Raw genomic sequence first — 24,870 nt, 5'->3', positions numbered from 1 at the left:
CATGATCACAAAAGATCATCTTTCCAGAAAACAAAAGATGTCCAGGTTCAATGTACATCTTTCCAGACTGATATTACATAACCATGTCACCACTGAGCTCATATTGTACCTAGAAAACAAGCTTTTTCAAGGTTTAACCAAAAGTACTCTCCGCCATGGGAGAGGTAGATGAAGCTTTCATTCAAGCAGTTGAACACAGGCCTAAACTAGCCATTACTGAAGCTGAAGGGATACCACTGATCAACCTCTCAATTTCAAACTCAAATTCTATTGAAACTCTGGTAGAGGAGATTGGGGATGCATGCAAGAACTGGGGTTTTTTCCAAGTTATCAACCACGGGGTGCCCTTTGAAAATAGAGAAAAACTTGAGTTGGCATCAAGAAAGTTCTTTGCACGGGCGACGGAGGAGAAGCTGAAGGTTAGGAGGGATGAGGTGAATCCACTGGGTTACTATGACACTGAGCTGACCAAGAATGTTAGGGACTGGAAAGAGGTGTTTGATCTGGCGGTGAAGAACCCGACCGTTATACCGACTTCACCTGAGGCCGGTGATAATGGACTCCAGGAGTTGGTTAATCGGTGGCCTGAGTACCCTTCTGAATTGAGGTAAGATTTCTCATTTGAGCATAATAAAGGGGGAAACAATGCTTAATAGAGGAAATGCTTAATTGTCATTTATCACCAGAAACTATGACAATCAAAATTTAGCTTGGGTAAGTTTTTTTTGATTGGCAATTAGCATGTTGTAAGTTAATGCACATTAACACAATCACAATTTTCAGTAATAGACCAACTCTGAATAGGGTAGCCATGGAAAATCATGACACAAAATATGAATATACCATGCTTGATACGGAGTGAAGCAAAAGCAAATTCGAACCTGATGAGCTGATTTGTGGCAGAGGACCCGTCTCCCTTTTCTCTGTCTTGTTGGAAACCCCTCCCACCCATTTCAGCCTGATTTTCTCTGTCTTGTTGGAAACCCCTCCCACCCATTTCAGCCTGATTGGAGACCATTTTGTGGTAGAGGGAACGGGAAGGTATCAAGGTAGGGCTGATAAATGAGCCGTGTAGTTTGAAAACTCAACGAGCTAGTTTCAAAATTATGTCCAAACTTAGCTCGTTTATGAGACGGCTTGATCTCAAACGAGTTTTAATCGAGCCGATTACAAGCCGATCTCAAGGAGCTTGCATTACTTACACATTGTTGCCCGAATGAGCCGAGTAATTGCTTGTTTGTGCTTTGTTTGATAAAATAACGAGCTTAAATAAATGTTCAAACTTGATTTGTTTAGCAACAAACCGATCTTGAACGACCTTTTAATAAGCGAATACAAGCTCGAACGGAGCTTAGTTTGTTTATCAACCATATCAAACCTACGGGGAGGGGAACTCACGAAAAATGTTCAAACGTGATTAGTTTAGTAATAACCCGATCTTTAAAAAGCTTTTAATAAGAAAATATGAACTCGAACAGCTTGGTTCGTTTATCAATCCTACCAAACATACGGGGAGGATAACTCTTGAAAAGCATAAGTCAACAAAGATACAAAATACTAATGCATCTTTCAGAGTTGAGCTAGATGACCTAACTTTCAAATTGTCTTGACCCAGGGTGGCATATGAAGAATATACAAAGGAAATGGAGAAATTGGCTTACAAACTGCTGGAACTCATCTCTCTCAGCTTAGGCTTGCCAGCAAACCGGTTAAGTGGATTCTTCAACAACCATACCAGCTTTTCCAGGCTAAATCACTACCCATCTTGTCCAATTCCTAACCTAGCTTTGGGTGTCGGCCGTCACAAGGACGGTGGAGCCTTAATCATTCTTGCACAAGATGATGTGGGAGGACTCCAAGTGAAGAGGAAAACGGATGGGGAGTGGGTTCAGGTCAGACCCACTCCCCATGCTTACATTGTGAATGTTGGTGACATCATTCAGGTACCCATTTCTTGAACTATAATTTCAAGAACGACTGTTCGGCTTATCGGTGTTGTTTATGCTAAAAATGAGCACAATTAGCATGAGCTAAACATGTCTGTGAATTGGAAATGTTTGAATTAGGTATGGAGCAATGAAAGATACGAGAGTGTCGAGCATAGGGTAATGGTGAACTCAGAGAAGGAAAGATTCTCAATGCGATTCTCCTTCAATCCAAACCATGATGTGATGGTGGAGCCCTTAGAGGAGCTGATAACAGAGCAAAACCCGGCCAAGTACAGGGCATACAACTGGGGGAAGTTCTTTGCTAACAGAAGGCGCAGTAATTTCAAGAAGCTTGGTGTTGAGAACATCCAAATTAGTCATTTCAAGATCACAGAGGAATGATGTTGTTAATGGATTTTTGTATCCTTTTCCAGACAGTAAAAGAATGAGTTGTTGTTATGTTTTTTTTTTTTGATCCCCAGTAAGTTGTTATGCTTAATTCTAGTTTTCTCCAATAAGTATACAATGCTTTGTGTAAAAGGGAAGTACTTTAGTTGTTATGATATAGGAGTACTCTGCATGCAGGAGATCCAACTTACAAATGTATTAGAATAAAAGGGTAAAATTACATTGAATTCTCCTTGGATCTTGAGGTACCGGAACGTCGAGTGTGGTTTCAATATATATATTATTTAAGCCGATGTTCGGATCTGTTTGCGCGCACTTTGCTTAATTCTGGGTCACGAAGCACTTATTTATTTTCTCATTTCCCTTTACAATGTACACCAGGTATACGATTTAGGCATACAATTTTTAGCCAAAAAGTTAAAAACCATCTCAATTCACAAGGTGGCTCAAATTGGCAAGTAGTAGTTTTTCTCGTGATAAGAAAAACCAAAGCGCTCTGTTATGAGAGAGTGCATAGAAGTGCAACTAAAGAAATGAAAAGTGAAAGTTTTGGTGATAAAGACAAGAATAGCCGCACACAAAAAAAATGTCCAAATGTACAATGCGGATAAAAATTGAGATTTTAGATACCTGAATGTGACAGGCTAGAATCAGTGAGATAAAATATGCATACAGAGAGGGAAAGAGCTGAGAGAGAGAGAGAGCGCGCGCGCTCAGAGTGAGTAAATGGGGACGACGAACTGTTGGAGACGATCTTTCTCACCATTGGGGTGACTGAAACGACTGGAGTGGAGGTCCATGAAAACGAAGTCGTCGAATTTCGTTCAGACTTCGCATCTTCACATTGAGAAGTCCTGCAAGACATGTAATTGGTAAATTGCAAACTCGTTCTAGGTTTATTTCCTGATCGAAAATGTTCAGTTGGTAGAAATTGACAAAAACTTAAACCTCAATGAAGATCAAGTTCCTCGGATGTCAATCACTACATAATCAGAGACGATTTTTGTGGATTTATTTTTGTAAAAATAGATTAGGCCACACTTGATAAAAACCCACTTCATCAAAACAACGACGCGTCTCTTTAAAGATCCCATTCCAGGACTTACGAAGTCTAATTGGTAAAATTGCAACTCGTGCAGTGATTATTTCTTGATCGAGACTGTTGGAGTTGTAGAAATTGTCAAGAAGATAAACTTTGTCCAAGATCACGTTGATCGGATATCGATTCATACATGATGAAAGGCGAGCCAATGCCTGAGTCAATTCATACATATTTAAATCCTTCTTGTTTAGAGTTTATCAAGCATCTCATTCTAGTTCCTGAATGTTACTTCAATAAGAAAATCAAACACTCCTGTGAATTCTCCTTCTTCTTTTGCGTGTGGTCAGTTTTCCAGCTTCTGTGATGCAAGAAAAGATCCAACAGACTACTGGAATAGCATAATGAACGGCGAGCCAATGCCCAAGTCAATTCAACAACTGGTACTCCATCTAGATCCGTCATCTCCATCCAAAGAGAAGATCAAAAAATGGCACTCATCTTCTGGTAGTGTAAACATGGACCACTTCAGAAAGGATTTCGATACAAGGCCAAATGCTATAATCTATCACAGCCACGGCGAGCCTAAAAATTGAGGCCTAAGGTTCCCGATTATAGTAAGGCACAAAAGGAGCTGATATATATAGCCATGTCAATATCCCTGACTAACTTAGATCAATCATGCCTCTTTTCTGAGGGAGGTTGTGATTAATAGTGTATGTTTAGTTGAAATTTGAAATCATGTCTTGTTTTATCGTGGGAAATACCAATCAAAAGTATTTTGTCTTAGGCTTAGAAGATGGGGTATGGAGGTTGAGCCTGCTTGTGTTTTGTGTCCCATGAGACTTTGCAACACCTGTTTTTTGAGTGTAGCTTCTCCAACAGTATTTGGGAGGCACGATTTCAGATTCAAAGGAGGATGAGGCGTCGGACATGGAAATTAATCAGGCTATTGGCTTCTGCAGAGGAAAAAACTTTAGGTCTCTGCTGTTAAGTTGGCTCTGGCTGCTGGGGTCTATCACCTCTGGATTGAGAGGGCTACTAGTGTTTTTGGTGGTAGTCCTAGAAGGTCTGATGATGTGTTAGCTAGAATTGATGATAAAATTAGACTTAGAGTCTGTACTTGGAAGCAATTCGGCTATGTAGCCAATGGAATACATCAAGGAGTTCTTGGGCCTGCTGTCCCCTAGTTTTGCTGCTTGTGAGGTTCTGTTTTCTATGTATAGGTACTTGTATTGTGGGTTTATACTTTGTTTTTTGAGTTGGTTGGTTATAAAATGTGACATTTACCAGAAAAAAGAGTGTAATTTGTCTCTGCAACTGATCATCTCTACGAAGTTCTAAACTATTGAAAAAACACCGCCCGGGTATATTTTTCCCTACCAGCATTTGCTCTTGGTGCAGCCATCATCATTTTCCGTACACTAACACATATTCCAATTAATAACTGTGCATTTATTTTCTGATGTTCAGTGTTAGTTCTGGAAACAGGAAGGCTTAATTAGAGATTTTGAGGAAAGAGATTGTAAAGCGTTTTGCAGCCTTCTTTCCAGCCTCTCCTTGATGCTAGAAACTCTGGAACTGGGTCTAAGATATTTTGTGAGTCGTCTGTGCTTGCCAATGGCTTTCATGGCTTCCATTCGTAGTATAATTTTCTCTGCTCTATCCCTATGTTAAGCATCCAGTTCTTCATATGTGTCCGGAAGCAGACAGCAACAGTGGCAATGACCTATTCAAGTGTTTTCCAGCATAGACATTGCTTGTGAATTACATCTAGACGTATTAGTAGACTAGTTACATGTTACCATTCCTAATCATAGTATCTGTTTATGAAACAAGAAGATGCTTTCACTTCCACAAGATAATCAAGCCAGACTTATCTTACACCACATGCCTAGTGAAAGGCACTTGCACTCTGAGGTTGTGTTTTGTATGCTAGAATGATTTTGGAAAGAAATGGAATGATCATTCATTAAAGCCCACATAAATAAAGTAGCATATCGGCCAACAAACTGGCATGTAAGGATTTTGGACTTGCAATATCGATATTTCAGTACATCAGCTGATACTATTTACTGTCTTACTTTTATATCGACCAAGACCAATACATGGTCATATGAGCAATACAGATCCGCATCCTGATACCCCTATGAATCTGGACAGAAAGCATGATTTCTAAAATGGTAATTCGAAAATGATAAACTGGTTCAAAAACATGTTAAAACCACACTTAGTGCTTTAAAAGCTTTAACAGTGTAACAAAAGGAGATGCATTATTACCTTCTCTATGTATTCTTCATTCAGCTCAAGGCCAGTCACCTTGTCTGCTTTAAGTTCCACTGCAACTACTTCAGGAAAAATTTCCATTAAACAATGCTCGATTCCCATCTTCATTCTCGTTACCCAACTTGGACAGGAGTCTCATGCTCCTTGCAGCTTCAACCTCATAAAATCGCCATCGATTTCGTGTAGACATTAAAACCATCAGCAATTGAGATATGGTCGAATTTCATCCAACACAACCTCCACATTTTCTGCTGTCAAGGGAAACTCCACATCAGAATCTGGGGCAGCAACTGCCAAGGGAAACTCCGCATCAGAATCTGGGGCAGCAACTGCCTCTACAACAGCAAAATTGCAAACAGGGTGGACTTAGGAAACATCAGTAAAAATACCAATCTTAGTACAAAAAGCTAAAGCATAAAAAACACTTTGTAAAATTTTCCCAAAAACAAATCAGATGCTTCTACTGTCTAAATGACAAACAACAGTGATCTTCTTACAAAAGTTTTCTATAAGTTGGCGAGTAGAAGGGACAGCAACCCAAGTAAAATAGGAGCATAGGACAAGGCCTGTGAGAGGCTTACAAAGACCATACTGAAATGGGGCAACAAAAACCAAGGCTTAATCATCGAATCCACTGAAAGAATCATATCTCAAACACAACTGTTGGGATGAGTTGTTTGAGGAAACTTATTTACACCAGACTTCTTATGCTTTCCTGGCCAAACCAGCCCCTCTTCCAACTCAACATGATTCGAATATGGGAGTCCTACCATGAAAGTCGTGAGTTCATGAGTAATCATAAAAATATATATCTAGCCAACTAAATTTAAACTATCTACATGCTAACTAATAGACACGTTTTCAAGCATTCCTGATTTCAGCCAAAAATATAAGCAACGATAGAGTTTGGGCACAGCTTTATCTTACTGATGGCAACAGAAAAGAAGCTGAGAACTAAAGATAAGCTTAGGAAATGGGGAGTTATTCCATCTTCATTAGCTCTTTGCTCCTTCTGCCATCAAGAAACAAAATATATACTTCACATCTTCTTTCTCTGCTCGTACTCTAGGCACATTTGGCAGCAGGTTTATCATCTAGGTGTACTCTGCAATTTCAAGGCGCCAAGTCAGAATCATTTAAAATGATAGCGTACCAATATAAGGCTTCATTTGGTATAAATAAGCCACTTGCTTATTTTTGTCTTATTCATTTTTCTTTCAAAACTCTTAGTTATGCGCCAATTTTTTTTATATACAGTATATTATAGGTTTGTCTTGACAAGTGAAATCGGAAAAATAAAGATCAAAACTCAATTTTTTTTAATAAATACGAAACTAAGCCCAAAAAATATCAATGTTACGTTTACTCTAACGATCTACAATGTACACCAGGCATACAATTTTTAACCTGACAGCTAAAACCATCTCAATTCACACAGCTCAAATTGGCAAGCAGATTTTCTCCTGATAAGAAAAACCAAAGCGCTCTGTTATGAGAGAATCCATAAAAGTACATCTAAAGAAATGAATAGTGAAAGTTTTGGTGATAAGACAAGAATAGCCAAAAAAACAAATAATCCAAAAGATCGAGTTGGATGAAATCCATAGCCTAAATTGAATCGCGTACAATTCGGATAAAAATTGAGATTTTGCATTCCTGAAATGTTGAAAGGCCAGAATCAATTCGCAGAGAATTAACAATCGTTTGTGACCGAAGATGTAATGAGATAAAATATGCATACATAGAGGGAGAAAGCTCAGAGAGAGAGAGAGAGAGAGAGAGAGAGAGTAAATGGGGACGACGAACTGTTAGAGACGATTTTCCTCACCATTGGGGCGACAGTCGCCCGGTGACTGAAAGGACGTCGATCGGGTTTTCTTCAGACCTCGCCTCTTCAAACGGTGGAGGTCCATGAAGACGACGTCGTCGAATTTCGTTCATACTTCGCATCTTCAAATTGAGAAGTCCTGCAAGACATGTAATTGGTAAATTTCAAACTCGTTCTGGGTTTATTTCCTGATCGAAAATGTTCAGTTGGTATCAATTAACAAAAAATTAAACCTCGAAGAAGATCATGTTCCTCAGATGTCAATCAGTACATAATCGGAGATGATTTTTGTGGATTTATTTTTGTAAAAATAGATTATGCCACAACTGATAAAAACTCACTTCATCAAAACGACGACGCGTCTCTTTAAAGATCCCATTCCAGGACTTACGAAGTCTAATTGGTAAAATTGCAAACTCGTGCAGGGATTATTTCTTGATCGAAACTGTTGGAGTTGTAGAGATTGTCGAGAAGATAAACTTTGTCTAAGATCACGATAATCGGATATCGATTCATACATAATCGGAGATGATTTTTTGAATTTATTTTTCTGAAAATAGACTTGGCCACACCTGATCATACCCACTTCACTACGGAATACAAATTCGCTCCTCCGAGGGAAAGGGAGGCGGGGGAGAGAGAAAATATGGTGGTTCGTTCATCAGAGAAAGCTATGGAAGGAAGGAAGGAATTGATGGGTTCGGTCTCGTTGCAATAGTGACAGACAGGTCTCTTCTAATCTTCCATTGTTTGATTTTGTATACTAGCTTTCATTGTTCTTGGTTGCACCCATTAAAATGCAACAGTTGACGATTTTTGTAGAGAATTTTGAGGCTTGAATTGAGTGGATCCCTAGACTTTTTGGCTTTGGCTTCCTCCATGTATGCATACAGTAGCATTTTTTTCTAGATGCCTTTGATTTATTCAACAATCTCTACGTAAGACAATGATATACATTCCTAACTGTGATGATGATGATGTCTGTTGCATTTCTTTTGGGACTACTGAGTTTCTTGTGCATCTCCAACATTTGGTGATGGAGGCAGTCATATTCTATTTTCTAACCAAACCAAACCGAGCCTTGAGTCTTAGTACTTGGGTACACGAATCCTATTTTTCCTATATTCTGACATGTATCTTTGGAATTTCATGCGAACTGGTCGTGACCATGTTTTTGTATATTCAAAGATGTCTACCAGACCTAAATGTACTCTTCTTAACGGTACCGGACCTAAGATGTCTTCTTTATGAGACTCCAAATCTACAGGAGTGGGAGTTCCACCGCCAAATAAGTTATGGTTATCCGGAGGGAACAATTATTAAAATTGTGAATCATTGTTTCAGTCATCTTTTGTAGGGGAATGAAGATCTAATTCTTGTTCATGAGATGCAGTTGAATTTGGAGACTGCCGTTTATCCTTGGCAGCAAGTCATTGTCCTCCTTACACTGCCGGCTCTAGGCTAAGGCCCAAGAGGCATGGGCCTTAAGCCCCCAAAAACTGTCAAAAAAACAGGACCCCCATTTATTTGTAAGACCTAGTATATATGAGTTAATTTAGGGCCCAATTTTAAACCCAAGAAGACATTCTACACTTAAGGCCCAATGGCCCAGAAAAATAGAACACTGAACGCAAGAAAAAAACAAAAAGGAGGAATAACAAAAGGTCATGGGATCGCCAAAATCTCTGGGGCCCTTCAAAATTATTCAGTGTGATGGGTGCATGGATGCATCTTTTTTCCCCTTAAACGCTACTACTCTGAGTACTTCCCATTACAAACAAATACAATGAAGAAAGAAGAATAACAATGAACAGGACTAGTGTGGTGTATTGTATTTTTTGTGGGGTTTTCTGACTTGAATACATGTATTTGGTTTTGAAATTAAAGTTCATTTATCGACTTTTTATTTGATTTTCGTTTACAATTATTAAGGGCCAGGGCCTCACTTTCGAAGATCGTCTTAGGCCTCCAAAATCTCAGAGCCGGCCCTGCCTCCTTAAGCACGACTTAGTGACGTGTAAGTATGATTGTCACATTTGTTGTATTAATACATTATTTGCTTTTGTTAGATACCCAAATATGGGATTTTTGAGAACATTAATTCTCTGCAGGAGCTAGCTTAGATGCCTCAATGGACACCCAAAAAACCTCTAAGAGTCGCCATTTGTTTCACCCATGTACGTTTTGTTTCAATTTTGTCATGTCATATTCCTGCGTCTTCAGCTATTCCTTCTATATATCAGTTTTCTTGGGGAGTAGTTGATAAGAAGTTTCGGTCAGGGTTTAGTTTCTATTCCTTTTTTGGATCATCAATATCTCGTTATTTGAACAGTTTGTACTTTTTAGGGGGGATTTCATATTCATCTAGGTTTTATAGCAACCGTTAATTTTATGCAGACTTGCAGTTAAACTATTTTAATTTTGACTCTTCTTTAGGTGCAGAGTACTATTAGACACATGGGTAAGGGTATCAGATGAGTGGCCATGTATAGTTGGACATTTTCCAGGAAATTTCAAGCAATTGAAGTTTACATGTTAACTTGGGCTGCGCTCACAACAATAAATATTGATAGTACAATATGTTTAAGTCTAATAGTTCCTGCCAGTTTTTATGTTATTCGTAGTCTAGATGGGCATAGCTGATGCTATCATAGAGGAACCACATTGCAAGAGAACATTTCAAAGAAATCGAAGGAGTACTAATATTGGAAAGTCAGGTGAACTCACTTTTGACTTAACCAAGGACGTGAAACCAGTCTTTGAGAACTTGTAAAAAAGAGGGTCTTTGTTCTATCAAGTTGAAGTTTTCTGTGCATTCTCTTACCTTGGTTTGTCAGTCATGCATCACCAATTATATACCAACCACAAAGCAAACAATTTATCGATTCCTTATGTACCTAAAGGCTAATCTTATATGACAGATGAGAAATAAAAGAATGAAAATTCCCTAATCTACAAACCCAAAGACCACTGTTTAATGCTTTCCCGACCTTTTTCTTGCTCCGATTACTGTTCTATCCGTGTTCGAAGATAATAGAGAGAGAGAGAGAGAGAGAGAGAGAGAGAGAGAGAGAGAGAGAGAGAGAGAGAGAGAGAGAGATTTTAGAGCCACCAAACAACCACTTCCCACCTCAATAAGGCTGTGTTGTGTTTGATCTAGGGATAGGAAATAGTCTCTTGTAAGACAAGAAGCAAATGCCGTGTAAAGACACGTTTCGACACAATCCATACTAAACGTAATTCCAAAACCATGCCCTACCATTGGCTACGCTCAGACCAACCAGATTCAACTCCTCTCCAAATCTGTCATACACTATAAACATCCTATATGGTTTGGTCCATCCATGATGGCATTTCTCCACTGGGGAGGGTTTATGAAAGATATCTGGCAACAACATTAGCCACACGCCGATAAAATAAATGACAACGTTAGCCACATGGATTGGAAACGGCTTCTCATCTAGTGGGTTTCAAGGAGTTATTTGATAGACCAGTGTGTTGTCCCTGCCATATTAGACATTATGTCCATGCATATGTGAATTAAGTTTTTTAGCGGGGTGGATTAGTCCTTAATTGGTTCTCATCTGGCGATTTCGCCGGTCTTGCTTCTGCAGGGGGTGCCTGTGTTGAAGTCTGGGTAGTTTTGGCTCATTCTTGTATTTTTTGATGAAATCTGTATTGCCTTCGGGCTTTGTTATGAATTGAATTGAATGTGTTCAAAAAAAAAAAAAGTAGATTAGTCCACAAGAGCTTTCAGAAACAATCCATGGATTGGAAACGGATTCTCATCTAGTGGGTTTCAAGGAGTTATTTGATAGACCAGTGTGTTGTCCCTGCCATATTAGGCATTATGTCCATGCATATGTGAATTAAGTTTTTTAGCGGGGTGTTAGTAGATTAGTCCACAAGAGCTTTCAGAAACAATTCATAATGTCCACGACGGGGCTCGAACTCTGGCCTCTAACATGAGGAGGATTAGGAGATGTCAACTGAGCTAGAGCCCATTGGCGATCAATATTTTTCTTGTTTTGTCGTACTTTGTGTCAAATTATTAAGTCACGGAAAGGAAACAAACAATTTCCTAGTCAGCCCTTCCAAACAAGAATCCTGCAAAAACTGCCAACCTAATTACTAGGAACCTAATACACTAATACACGTGATCACAAAAGATGTCCAGGTTATTTTGGGAAGTTCCAAAAGAACAAAAGATGTCCAGGTTCAATGTACATCTTTCCAGACTGATATTACATAACTTTGTCACCACTGGCCCCATTTTGTACCTAGATAACAAGCTTTTTCAAGGTTTAACCAAAAGTACTCTACACCATGGGAGAGGTAGATGAAGCTTTCATTCAAGCAGTTGAACACAGGCCTAAACTAACCACTACTGAAGCTGAAGGGATACCACTGATCAACCTCTCAATTTCAAACTCAAATTCTATTGAAACTCTGGTAGAGGAGATTGGGGATGCATGCAAGAACTGGGGTTTTTTTCAAGTTATCAACCACGGGGTGCCCTTGGAAAATAGAGAAAAACTTGAGTTGGCGTCAAGAAAGTTCTTTGCACAGGCGACGGAGGAGAAGCTGAAGGTGAGGAGGGATGAGTTGAATCCACTGGGTTACTATGACACTGAGCTGACCAAGAATGTCAGGGACTGGAAAGAGGTGTTTGATCTGGCGGTGAAGAACCCGACTGTGATACCGGCTTCACCTGAGGCTGCCGATAATGGACTCAGGGAGTTGGTTAATCGGTGGCCTGAGTACCCTTCTGAATTGAGGTAAGATTTCTCATTCCAGCATAACAAAGGGGGAAACAATGACTCAATAGAGGAAAAAATGCTTAATTGTCATTTGTCACCAGAAACTATGACATCAAAAATTAGCTTGTGTAAGTTTTTTTTGATCGGCAATTAGCATGTGTAAGTTAATAATGTGCATTAACACAATTTGCATTAATAGACTGACTCTGAATAGGGTAGCCATGGAAAATGACACAAAGTATAAATGTTCCATGCTCGATACGGACTCAAGCAACAACAAATTCAAACCTGATGAGCTGATTTGTGGCAGAGGACCCGTCTCCCTTTTCTCTGTCTTGTTGGAAACCCCTCCCACCTATGTCAGCCTGATTGGAGACCATTTTTTGGTAGAGGGAACGGGAAGGTATCAAGGTAGGGCTGATAAATGAGCCGTGTAGTTTGAAAACTCAATGAGCTAGTTTCAAAATTATGTCAAAACTTAGCTTGTTTATGAGATGGGTTGATCTCAAACGAGCTTTAATCGAGCAGATCTCAAGTAGGTTGCATTACTTATACATCATTGGCTGAATGAGCCTAGTAATTGCTTGTTCGAGCTTTGTTTGATAACTTAATGAGCTTAAATAAGTGTTCAAACTTGATTTGTTTAGCAACAAACCGATCTTGAATGACCTTTTAATAAGCGAATACAAGCTCAAACGCAGCTTTGTTCGTTTATCAACCAAATCAAACGTAACCTACAGGGAGGGGAACTCGGGAAAATGTTCAAACTTGATTTTGTTTAGTAATAACCCAATCTTCAACAAGCTTTTAAAAAGCAAATACGAGCTCGAACAGCTTGGTTCGTTTGTCAATCCTACCAAACATACGGGGAGGATAACTCTCAGAGTCTCAAAAAGTGCAAGCCATTAAAGATACGAATTGCTGATGCATCTTTCAGAGTTGAGCTAGGTGACCTTACTTTCAAATTGTCTTGACCCAGAGTGGCATATGAAGAATATGCAAAGGAAATGGAGAAACTGGCTTACAAACTGCTGGAACTCATCTCCCTCAGCTTAGGCTTGCCAGCAAACCGGTTAAGTGGATTCTTCAACAACCATACCAGCTTTTTCAGGCTAAATCACTACCCATCTTGTCCAATTCCTAACCTAGCTTTGGGTGTTGGCCGTCACAAGGACGGTGGAGCCTTAACCATTCTTGCACAAGATGATGTGGGAGGACTCCAAGTGAAGAGGAAAACGGATGGGGAGTGGGTTCAGGTCAGACCCACTCCCCATGCTTACATTGTGAATGTTGGCGACATCATTCAGGTACCCATTTCTTGAACTATAACTTCAAGAATGACTGTTCGGCTTATTGGTGTTGTTTATGGTAAAAGGCCGGGGGAGAAAGAGAGACAAAACACATGAAATTTTCGGGGAAAAAAAAGAATAATAACTATTAGTATGATTTTGAGAGTTAATTACAAAAAAAACGTGTTTTGTTCATAAACAACCCCCCAACGAGCCTAATGAAATGGGCAGTTTGCAATACACAAAGGCTCCGGAATGGCATGAGAAGTGCACATCACCAATACTTTGTCTGGTCAAAACATATGAAATTTTTCGATGCGTCTCAATAAGAGAAACCGTAAAAATCACAAAAATGTTGAACGAACTCTATTTGTTTTTAATTGTTTTGTCTTTAGTGAACTTTTCTTTCGCTTTGGAACTTATTTCTTACTTTTTCCGTTTCATCTCCTGGAGAACTTTTACTTTTAAAAAAAAGACTTAAAACGAACGAAAGTACGTGCATGCCAATTTATGGCAAACAAATGCTAACTCATTACCAAAATTAGCACAATTAGCATGAGCTAAACATGTCTGTGATGAATTAGGTATGGAGCAACGACAGATACGAGAGTGTCGAGCACAGGGTAATGGTGAACTCAGAGAAGGAAAGATTCTCAATGCCATTCTTCTTGAATCCAGACCATAATGTGATGGTGGAGCCCTTAGAGGAGCTGATAACAGAGCAAAACCCTGCCAAGTACAGGGCATACAACTGGGGGAAGTTCTTTGCTAACAGAAGGCGCAGTAATTTCAAGAAGCTTGGTGTTGAGAACATCCAAATTAGTCATTTCAAGATCACGGAGGAATCATCTTATTAAAGGATTTGTATCCCTTTTTCAGACAGTAAGAGAATAAGTTGTTCAGCTTAATTCTTGTTTTCTGCAATGAGTATGCAATGCTTCGTGCAGAAGGGAAGTCCTTTAAGTTGTTGTGATATAGGAGTACTCTGTAATCTGTATGCAGGAGATCCAACTTGCAAATGTATTAGAATAAAAGGGTAAATTACGTTTCTCCTGAGATCTTGGGTTACCGGAATGTCAACAGTAGTTTCTGATTTTCTCTATAACTGGATATACAAATCAGTATGCGCAAAGCGCATACTTCGCCTAATTCTGGAGCCTGAAATTAATGACTGGACAAATCTTTCGATGGCGAAATATTTGGCTTAATTCGAGTACGCAACCTTATACCTTATATTGAGTTAATTCTGGGCCGGTCCTAATATTGGATTCCATAGCCCATCAAGTCCTATGGGATAAAAGTGCAATGCTCACTAAGTCCTGTGTGTGTGATTTTACTTCTTTACACCCTCTCTCTCTCTCTCTCTCTCTCTCTCTCTCTCTCTCTCTCTCTCTCTCTCTCTCTCTCTCTCTCTCTCTCTCTCTCCAGTCAGCCCGCCGCCACCGTCTCTCTCTCTCCTCCAGTCAGCCCCGCCACCACCGGCTACTCCTCCGCGGGTCTCAGCCACGCCACCGACCACTCTTCCGCCGGTCTTAGCTCCACCGCCAGCTACTCCTCCTCCAGTCGTTCCACCCCTGCCGCCTCCATGGACGTCAATGCCTCCGCCGCTGCCTCCATGGACGTTGATGCCTCCGCCGCCTCCGTCTGGAACTGCAATCGCCATTCTTGCCGCGGTTCACAAATGAATGCCCCATCTCATAATTTTAGGGTTTCAAATCTCCCAACCCATCCCTCTACCGCCACCCTCTCTTCGACCAGGATCACTCCGTCCGGAAGCGGCGCGACGCCGTCCTTCCACCTACACATGACCGCCGGCCACTCGACGGCGACCACCTTCTCCGTCTCCACCTTTTCAGCTAACAGTGTTAATTGTAAATTTGGACAATTTAACACTGTTAATTATAAACTTAGATAGAATTTAATACTGTTAATAGTGGCGGCAATTATTTGGACAAAATTTAATACCGTTAATTATAAATTTAGATAGAATTTAACACTGTTAATCGTGGCGGTAATTAACACTATTAATTGTAAATTTGGACAAAATTTAACACTATTAATTATAAATTTAAACAGAATTTAACACTGTTAATCATGACAGGGGTGGTGGCGCCGGCGGTGGAGTGGTGGTGAATTTAACATTGTTAATTGTGGTATAAATTTATATAAAAATTAGCACCGTTAATTTAGAGAGGAATTAACACTATTAATTTAGATAGGAATTAACACTATTAATTGTGGTGGTGGTGGCGGCGGCGGCCTGGTAGCGATGATTGTGGTGGCGGCGTGGTGGTGATGGTGGAGTGGTGGTCGTGGCGGTGGCGGCGTTGTAGTGGAGATGGTGTAGGAGGTTGTATGGATAGATTGTTAATTTAGACAAAAATTAACACTGTTAATTGTGGTGGGGGTGGGGGTAGAGGCATGGTGGTGGTGGTGGTGGCGTGGTGGTATGGGTGGTGGTGGTGGCAGCGGTGGTGGTGGTGGTGGCGGCATGGTGGCGACACGGTGGCGTGTTGGCGATGTGGCGGTGGGGGTGGTGGTGGTGGCTGGATAGTCTCTCTCTGATCGTTTTTTTTTTTACGAGGGGTATTTTTGTCAATAAAATAATGAAGAAGACTTACGGAGCTATAGGCTCTTTGGGCAGGACCTAGTAAGCTACTCTTCATCCAAACAGGATCGGCCAGGAAGTTCCCCTATTATATTTCCGTTTGACCCAAAAAAAAAACTTCGAACATGCAAACGTTAGAGAGCAAACACTATTTGCTTTCTCATTTCCATTTAGCCAACAGGAAGTCTGTCTACATCGACAAAAGTTGCACATATTCCACATAGATCTCATTGTGGAGCCCACTACGGATCTCACACAAATGATCTGAGCCGTTCATTAAATTTAAAACATGTTTTTGAGTGACCTTGCAAAAAATCAACTCAAAAAGATACCTGTAAGTACTCGATCCAATCGTATAACTTTTCATTCAAATTTTAGTATTAATGAAAAGTTATATGATTGAATCGAACACTTACAAGTGTCTTTTTTGAGCCGATTTTTTTGAGAAGTCACTCGAAAACATGTTTTAAATTTAATGAACGACTCAGATTGTTTGTGTAGGACCCATAATGTTCCCCACAATAAGATATGTGTAGGATCTGTGCCACCTTTGTCTGTGTAGATAGCATAGCTATTTAGCCAAACCTCTTAGGGTTGAGTGTAGTTTCTGATAGGGCAAAGTCCACTTTGACCCCCTGTGGTATGAGCCATGTGCGAATACACCTCTTATGGTTTTAAAGTGTGCACATAACCTTCTGTGGTTTTAAAAATGTGCGAATAAACCTCATGTCGTCATGTTTTCCATCTATATTAACGGACATAATATTAAAAGACCAATATACCCTCATCATGTCCCTTGATTCTTTTTTTTTTTTAAATCTAACCACACCATCCCCTATACCAAAAATTGAATCCAAACCATTGATATTATAAATTTTGATGAGTACTACATCTATGTCAAAATTCAAGTCAATCAAAAATGAAAAGCTCATGGTTGAATCGATTTTGTTATGAAATTAAATTTTCAAATTTGAATTTACTAAAAATTAGATCACTGGGTTATTGATACCTAATCGAGATGATTTTTTACAGAGATACTCTATTCTTTATTTAATACATTATGAACGACTCAGATTACATTCTGGACGCGTATGAGATACACCTCCGTTAATATGGATGAAAAATATGATGGTAGTGGGTCTATCCGCACAATTTTAAAATCACAAGAAATTATGTGCACATTTTTAAATCATAGAGAGTGTATCCATGGCCAAAACCACGGGATGAAAATGGACTTTGCCCAAAGAAATGACATCCTCTACATTTAGATGCCTTAATGTGGTACATTAGTGGAGTTCTAAAGTAAATCATTTTTATTTCAGACTAATATAGTGGGACCCAGGAGATGGTGGTCGCATATGTGCATCCATTTTGTTAATTTGCAAAAGGTTCCTCAATGAAAGAATTAAACGATTTCAAAAGGAAAAAAGAATAAAGGAAGTGAAACTTCCATAATTCTTTGAGAGCATGTGCATTCGATAATCCAAAAATCTCCTTTTAAAAAAAAAAATTATATATATATATATATATATAGGGAAAGTCTTCAATACACACCATTTTAAGGTGTGTACCATATGCACCTATTGTGTGGTTCATATTGTGCCACCTCATAAAAAAATTGCTTGTAGGACCGATCATTCATAACATTTTATTTTGTATCGTAACTTTCATACTAAAAATTCGTAATTTTTCATCATATGATTCGTAACTTTTGAGTAATACATTCATAACATTTTGGGAATCATAACATTTTAGTGTGTTTTAATGAGGGTGCATATGATACACACCCAAATAAAGGGTGTGTATTGTAGCACTTCCCATATATATATATATATATATATATATATATATATATATATATATATATATTAATTAGTGATTTCCATCGATCATATTTGAATAAGGGGAATCTTCAATTTCATTAATCTGTTAATGCATTTATGAAAACTATGTTCTGATGAATATACTCTTAACACAATTTGCATCTTCTTCGTAATCAAGTTGAAGCACCTGATTCATCTCGTCCTTAAAAGCTCTATCCCTCGTCTTGAAGGCTGTTTTCCATTCATCCCTCGGATTCTAATATAATGATGATTACTACTTATATCGATGTTCGAAAAAAACATGCAGCCAAGGATGAGTTCGATACGTTAGATTCTTCGGTTCGTTCAGAAAAGAAACGAAAGACGATAAAAAACATCTTCGAGTACTACTACTAAAAACTGAATAATCTCAAATACAACAAGACGAACTAATGTCAAGATCATTGAAGGGTCACTCCAAATTTACACAACAATTCAAAGAGATGGGTCACACAAGATCCATGGAAATTTATACAATCGAAAGAGGTAGGTAGATAGATACAGAGGGCTCTGTTTCATGGAAAGAGTCCACCATACAGGAGGGGAGCGTAGGAACTGCCACGAGTTAAGAAGAGAAGAGAGGAGCTTTCGTGGACGATTGCACCTACTGCTTGCACTAACATTATGACAAAATCTATGGCCAGTTTCAGCAGTTCCCTGCACATTTTCAACCTTCGGATCATCACTATTTTACTCCCAGCTTTCCAAACCTGTGTCTCTAAATTGGAGCTCTCCTTTCTTGTTTTCTCGTACCTTCGTCCCACCTTATCCGAGAGAGAGAGAGAGAGAGAGAGAGAGAGAGGCCCTCAAGGTGCTTCAGAAGCCATTTTGAGCAATACTTGTGTTTGACAGAGGCAGGGGAGAGGAGCTCAATGTGCTTCAGAATCCTTTGTGAGCAATATATGTATTGACTGCACTCTCTCCCTCTCTCCCCAACCATTTGAGTGGGGTTGTAAAGAGAATAAATTATATTCATCGCCGATGTAAAATTCATTTTTTTACCACCATCTATTATGGGTTCCATCGAGAGTCTATTATTGTAATTTGAACCGTTCATATTATAAGACCCCCAGTATAGTATTATCATGCAAAAAATCAACTTCATCGAAAGTCGCTAGATATATTAAAATTTGAATTTTGGTTTATAAAATAGACTATATGATTTCTTGTCAATAATAATAAGGATAAACTGTCCATTTTACAAAGTAAAATTCAATTTTTCATACTCTTATTGTTATCGATGTCCAATCAAGTTTATTTTTTGCATGGCCCTATTATGTGAGGTCTATAAGATGAACAGTTTAAATCAACAATAAGTACATGGTAGAACCGAAAAAGGTGATGGTGGAAAAATGGAATTTTTCACCGCCGGTGGAAAGAATTTATTTAATCTCTTAAATCTTCCGGAGTACCGTGTGACCTTTTTACTACTAGTATTTTCTACCAATCGCGTAGTGGTAAATTTTGCCGATAGCATATTAACCCACTCTTGTTAGGTTGTTGGAAGACAATAAATGATAAAAAGAAAAAGAAAAAGAAGGGTTTCGATTGAAAGTAAGTACGGCATAATTAATGCCATATGGTACTTCGGAGGCGTAGTTAATAACTAGTTTTTTTAATGAGAAACTTTATTAGTAACTAGTCCATTTTGAGTAAAAAAAAATTGTTGGATTAAAACCTATTCCTGGATGAATAGTTCTGGGTTTGAATTTTGAACTCCAACTGATAACCAGCAATTATACATTCAGGGACCCATTGGAACAAAGTTACAAACAAGCAAGTTAAAAATACAGTAAAAGATATTTAAGAGATTGTGATATTCCACATCACTGGAAAGCATTACCTTATTAGTGTATGTTATCCCATATGAAGATCAGAAGATGGAGACAACTTTCATGATGAGATTGTGACCTTTTATCTGAAAATGTGAGACATCTCTTATTATTGTAGTAACAGTTAGATTTTAGCTTATCTGAAAATGTCACAAAAGGACATGAACCACCAGTGCATACAAGAAAAGAGAGAGAGAGAGAGAGAGAGAGGAGCCAATGCCAGAAGGTTAAAAAAACAATAATTCAACGGACACGGTTACTGGCCACGATCGCTCCTCTCTCACATATGTATGAGACTCATTCCACAATTAAATGTGTGGAACCGATATATATATATATATATATATATATATATATATATATATATATATATATATATATGTGAGAGAAAAGTGGTCGGTAGGAGTGTACGTAGCATTGTTGGAAAAAAGATTAGGATTATACCATTCTCCCTATCCTCGTTCTAAACCAAATTAAATACTCAAGTTGAATACTAGTAGAATACTCAATGAGTAGATGAGTTTCTTCTTCAATTATTTTCTTTTGTCTTGATTTTTTTTTTTTTCCTTAGACAGGTCAGGTCGGGTTGGTCTTGATAATTTCACCAAATTTGGTATTCCAGCCAAGGCAAGATCTCGATCACATAATCCTTTAAAATGTCACTCTCAATATTCCATCCGTGTTCACGCTATAATTCCTCACACTCACAGGTTTTAGTGGTTTGAGAGATTTTTAAAAGACACTTTCACACACCGCATTCTCGCACCTGCACGCACATTATGTGACCTAAGACGGGACAACCCTGAAGATATTGGTCATGTATGAATAAATAATAATAAAACTGGAATCACATCAACGAAGTGGATTTGTGATTTACAGAGGTGAATTGCTGCTATAAAGAACTTGTTATCGGCTCTGTCGTGAATAAGTTTCTCTCATGAGTCTAGACTTTGTTATCCTTATATACACTATCATACTATTCAAACTCACATGACAAATAATGACACTTTTGCCCTTATATACACTATCATACTATTCAAACTCACATGACAATTAATGACACTTTTGCCCTACACGCATGCAAAACAGTGGAATCAATGGAGAAACTGAAAGGACAAGGAAAATCTATCCTTATAGTAATAACTTATATAAGCTGCATATTTCAGTTGATTCTAAGACCTAAATGAGTATAAGACCAAAAACAAAATAACCAAAACAGTACCCAGTTTTCAAGTCTCGAAGAACTGATTACTGATATAAACTTAACAAAGCTCTCACAAAAGATCTATTATGTGAAGTAGTTATACGTGGCAAATAGTGTAATGGCATTACCTTATTTTATGTTATCCCATATGAAGATGGAGACAACTTTCATGATGAGTGTGGAGACAACCTTCATGATGAGTGTGGAGACAAGGAGTGTGACCTTTATCTGAAAATGTGGCATTATTAGTATATGCTTCGTTTCGCTCCGATGATAAAAATAATGCAGAATAATACCCCAAGCGTAGGGTTTAACACGTCGTTTGAAGCATAATAAACCGGAAATCCGGGATCGTACCCAAGGGAATAATTATATGGCTTGCTCGGATTTGTAGATGGAAGTACGGGCTTTCGACTTTAAGACAGCCAACTTTGTTTTACTTTGACGGTGGTAATAAAAGGGCTAAATTAAAAAAGGAATTAACTAGAGAAAAGATAGGCTAGGTCTAAGAATTATTAACACCCAAGACCCGAGCTAAATCACACTCGTCACCCAATTACACAATTAAAGATACTTGGTTAAAGTTCTCAAATCGGAAAATAAAATGATTTGAGAACCAAGCTAGCTCTAGAATTCATTCGGCAAATACCTCGAGCGACAGAGCTCTAAGCATCATGTGTGGTGGGTAGGCGAAGCTCCCACCTACACATGATCAAAAAGGTTAACACCTCGGTGATTTGACAAACAAACCCGAACCCCACATCAATTTTCAAATCAAAGTTTAAAGCTTTATTGGGTGCAAAATGCAATTTTCGCCCGAGTCATGAAATGCTAATCATCCCATGACCTAACCCTTGAAACTACTCACTCATATCTAGAGAGATAAAAGCAAGCAAAAATCTACTTGACATAATTGAAATAACAAGACTAGAAGAAAATTAGAGATTAAGATAGATCGGAAGAAGATAAACAACTTTAATAAAGGCAACAATAACAAAAAGTAACAACTAAGGACAGAAAATTAAAAGATAAGTGCTGGAAAAATGAAGAACAATAAGAACACTCAAGAACAATTTGAATCTAGATCTAGATCTAAAATTAGGTAAGCAAATCTAATTCTACACTCTATCTATTCTCCTTTTCTTTTCTTGTTTGTACAAAACAATGAAATAAGCTTTTATACTTCTAAGCTCCGTGCCTGGAATATTCCCTAGATGCTCCGAAAATCCCCTCCTAAGCCCTTCGGCATCGATGGCAACGGCCTTAGAAAGCTCTGCTATAGGGCTCGGCATCGATGTAAAGCATTTCATCCCATCGATGCCGAGCTGAATAAGAGACTGGACCACTAAGGGGCTCGGCATCGATGTAACAAATGGCATCCCATCGATGCCGAGATCAATAGCTCAAAGTTCTGCCTTGGCTGCCTTCCTTTTGCTCAGGCAATGACAGGTTCTGCTCGGGCAATGAGAGATCTGCTCGGGCAATGATGCTTCTGCTCGGGCAAATCAGCTTCTGCTCGGGCTGTTTCCACCTTGACATGCCTTAGGCCTCAAAGATTCCTTTATTTGGCGATTTATCTACAAAACATAACCAAAGCACTATACGAGCAAACACATTAATAATAACTAATAAGTAATTAAATTAAACTAAAACTAGATACTAGCGCACCCTACATTACATTCTCGGGTGCTTATCAGTATATCGTAACAGTTAGATTCAAGCTTATCAGAAAAATGTCACAAAAGGACATGAACCATCAGGGCACGCAAGGAAAAAAAGAGAATAGCAAATGCCAGAAGGTTCAATCTTAACCTTATAGCGTTGTAATGCGGCCGATCCGGCCGTCCATTTCGGTAATGGACGGCTCGGATTTTAATTCTAAACAGTGGACGGTTCAAATCAGAAGGAGCTCGGATTAAATTTGAACCGTTAGTGCTAAAATGGACTGCCGGATTAGCGACGCGGCCCACTCGGTTGTGCACTACAGAAAACCCCAATCCACAATTGGCTGGGAAAAAAAATCGGGTTATACCATTCTCCCTCCCATCATTCTAAACCAAATTAAATACTACTCAAGTAGAATACTAGTGAATGTACTTCACGGGTGGATTTGGATTGAAAAATGGATTAATAATTTAATTTTTGTCTTTATTTGAAAAAAATCGCATTTTTTAGTTTTACATCAATTTTTTGTGACTTATTGATTTGTTTCGACGAAAGAAATTGAAAAAGTATAAACTTTTGATCGAAACTCATACTTTTTAAAAAAAATACACAAATAAGTAAAAAAAAGTTATCTTTTTGACTTATTTTCGTCTTTATTCAAAAAATTATGCATTTCTATCAAAAAAATTTACTTTTCTGATTCCTCTCATCGAGACAAATCAATAAGTTACAAAAGTTTGATGCAGAACAAACAAATGTAAAAAAAAAATTTTAAATAAAGACAAAAAAATAAGTTGGGTAACTTTTCAATCCAGGGCCTAGATAAGATGAGTTTCTTTTTCAATTATTCTTCTTCTGTCTAGATTTTTTTTCCCCCTTATACAAGTCGGGTCGGCCTTGATAATTTCATTGGTATTCTAGCCAAGGCAGAATCTCGGTCACATAATTTTTTAAACGGTCTTTCAGACAATAAGTATGCAAGAGGATAAGAAAAAAAATGTATTTTTCTGTACTTCTTACATCTTTTAATACACATTTACACACTTGTTATTATCAATCCATTGAGCTGATTTTGAAATTTTTCCTTTTTTTAAAATGGCTTTCGCTCTCAATCCCCCATCTGTGTTCATGCTCTAATTCCTCGCACTTACAAGTTCTAGTGGTTTGAAAGATTTTTTAAAGACGCTTTCATACACCGTGTTCTCGCATCCGCACGCGAATTATGTGACCTAGGATGTGATAACCCTGGAGATATTGGCCGTGTATGAATAAATACTAATGAAACTGGAACCACATCAACGAAGTGGATCTGTGGCGCAATGGTAGCGCGTCTGACTCCAGATCAGAAGGTTGCGTGTTCGATTCACGTCAGGTTCAATATCCCCTTCGTTCTTTTTTTTATTTTTATTTTTTGATCCGAATCTTTTTCGAAAGGAATCAGGAATACCCCTCAGCTATAGCCCTCTATGAATTAAAGCCCCTTTATTCTTTAAAACCAGTCAAAGAGACCCCTAAGGTTTTGTTTGGAACTTGGGGATGGAAGTGGAAAAGAAAAGAAAATAATTACAGTAAGAAGAAAATGAGAGGGAAAGTTAGCGTTTATTTGATTAGAAAGAAAAATATGATGAAAAATGAAAATGATAGAAAATGAGATGAAAAAAAAGAAAATGTAATTTTTTTCTCACATCCGTTTAATTAGAATGAAAGTTTTGCTAAGAAAATAATAGATAAAATTGTTTGAAAGAGAAGAAAATTTGTCCAAATTAGAAGAGAAAAAGTGGAAGGAAGTTAGAGTAATTATTGTTGATTTTCTAAAGAAAATAAAATTTTCCTGCACATTTTGTGAAAAAAAATGAGAGAGAGTTGTACGAGAAAATTCACTTTTTATCACTTTTTAAGATATTTTTGCTAAGTGAACACAAAAAAATATGTTTTTTTTTTCTTGTATTTTCTATCATTACCTCACTAATCAAATTGACGCTTACTGAGAAATTGGAAGAAAAATTGAGTTTGAGTTTGAAATTTTTTTCTCTTTCTCTAAGAACGAAACAACGGAAGGAAAATTTTATAAAATTTTCTCTTCCTTTTCCCTTCCATCCCATGTTCCAAACAAAGCCTTAATTGATTGGACTAGGAGACCCTGCCAAGTAGGGGTGCTTGG

General features: G+C 38.3%; 3 protein-coding genes, 1 long non-coding RNA gene and 1 other non-coding gene across 9 annotated transcripts; 3 read left to right on the top strand and 2 right to left on the bottom strand.

Annotated features, from left to right (window-relative positions):
• Positions 1 to 31: 31 nt before the first annotated feature.
• LOC131308355 (protein DMR6-LIKE OXYGENASE 2-like) lies at positions 32 to 2,639 on the top strand. 3 transcript variants are annotated; one of them, XM_058335274.1, is made up of 4 exons: positions 32 to 607; positions 1,616 to 1,943; positions 2,067 to 2,365; positions 2,415 to 2,639. In XM_058335274.1, the coding sequence occupies exons 1-3, from the start codon at positions 156 to 158 to the stop codon at positions 2,328 to 2,330; spliced, it is 1,044 nt and encodes a 347-aa protein (XP_058191257.1). In that variant the 5' UTR covers positions 32 to 155; the 3' UTR covers positions 2,331 to 2,365; positions 2,415 to 2,639. The 3 variants fall into 3 exon arrangements, with proteins under 3 accessions (XP_058191257.1, XP_058191256.1, XP_058191255.1); XM_058335273.1 differs by having other exon boundaries at positions 2,067 to 2,375; positions 2,412 to 2,639; XM_058335272.1 differs by having other exon boundaries at positions 2,067 to 2,639.
• A 2,802-nt stretch (positions 2,640 to 5,441) lies between these two features.
• LOC131308358 (uncharacterized) lies at positions 5,442 to 7,320 on the bottom strand. 3 transcript variants are annotated; one of them, XR_009194410.1, is made up of 3 exons: positions 7,069 to 7,320; positions 6,159 to 6,427; positions 5,442 to 5,996 (listed from the first exon to the last, which is right to left on the bottom strand). It is a non-coding gene; the product is annotated as an uncharacterized LOC131308358 (long non-coding RNA). The 3 variants fall into 3 exon arrangements; XR_009194408.1 differs by lacking the exon at positions 7,069 to 7,320 and having other exon boundaries at positions 6,159 to 7,034; XR_009194409.1 differs by lacking the exon at positions 7,069 to 7,320 and having other exon boundaries at positions 6,243 to 7,034.
• A 100-nt stretch (positions 7,321 to 7,420) lies between these two features.
• Positions 7,421 to 14,594, top strand: LOC131308352 (protein DMR6-LIKE OXYGENASE 2-like). The gene is made up of 6 exons (XM_058335271.1): positions 7,421 to 7,646; positions 7,915 to 8,217; positions 9,428 to 9,506; positions 9,601 to 12,267; positions 13,229 to 13,556; positions 14,123 to 14,594. Exons 4-6 carry the CDS (start codon positions 11,816 to 11,818, stop codon positions 14,393 to 14,395), a joined length of 1,053 nt encoding a protein of 350 aa, XP_058191254.1. The 5' UTR covers positions 7,421 to 7,646; positions 7,915 to 8,217; positions 9,428 to 9,506; positions 9,601 to 11,815; the 3' UTR covers positions 14,396 to 14,594.
• LOC131307169 (uncharacterized) lies at positions 14,443 to 15,201 on the bottom strand. The gene is made up of 2 exons (XM_058333579.1): positions 15,055 to 15,201; positions 14,443 to 14,637 (listed from the first exon to the last, which is right to left on the bottom strand). Exons 1-2 carry the CDS (start codon positions 15,199 to 15,201, stop codon positions 14,443 to 14,445), a joined length of 342 nt encoding a protein of 113 aa, XP_058189562.1.
• An 8,813-nt stretch (positions 15,202 to 24,014) lies between these two features.
• Positions 24,015 to 24,086, top strand: TRNAW-CCA (transfer RNA tryptophan (anticodon CCA)). The gene has a single exon. It is a non-coding gene; the product is annotated as a tRNA-Trp (tRNA).
• Positions 24,087 to 24,870: the final 784 nt, after the last annotated feature.

The sequence above is a fragment of the Rhododendron vialii genome, chromosome 11a (genome assembly GCF_030253575.1).
Source record: "Rhododendron vialii isolate Sample 1 chromosome 11a, ASM3025357v1".
NCBI classification, from domain to species: Eukaryota; Viridiplantae; Streptophyta; class Magnoliopsida; order Ericales; family Ericaceae; genus Rhododendron; species Rhododendron vialii.
The sequence above is the reverse complement of the archived record's forward strand: the minus strand, read 5'-3'. Positions and strand labels throughout refer to the sequence as shown.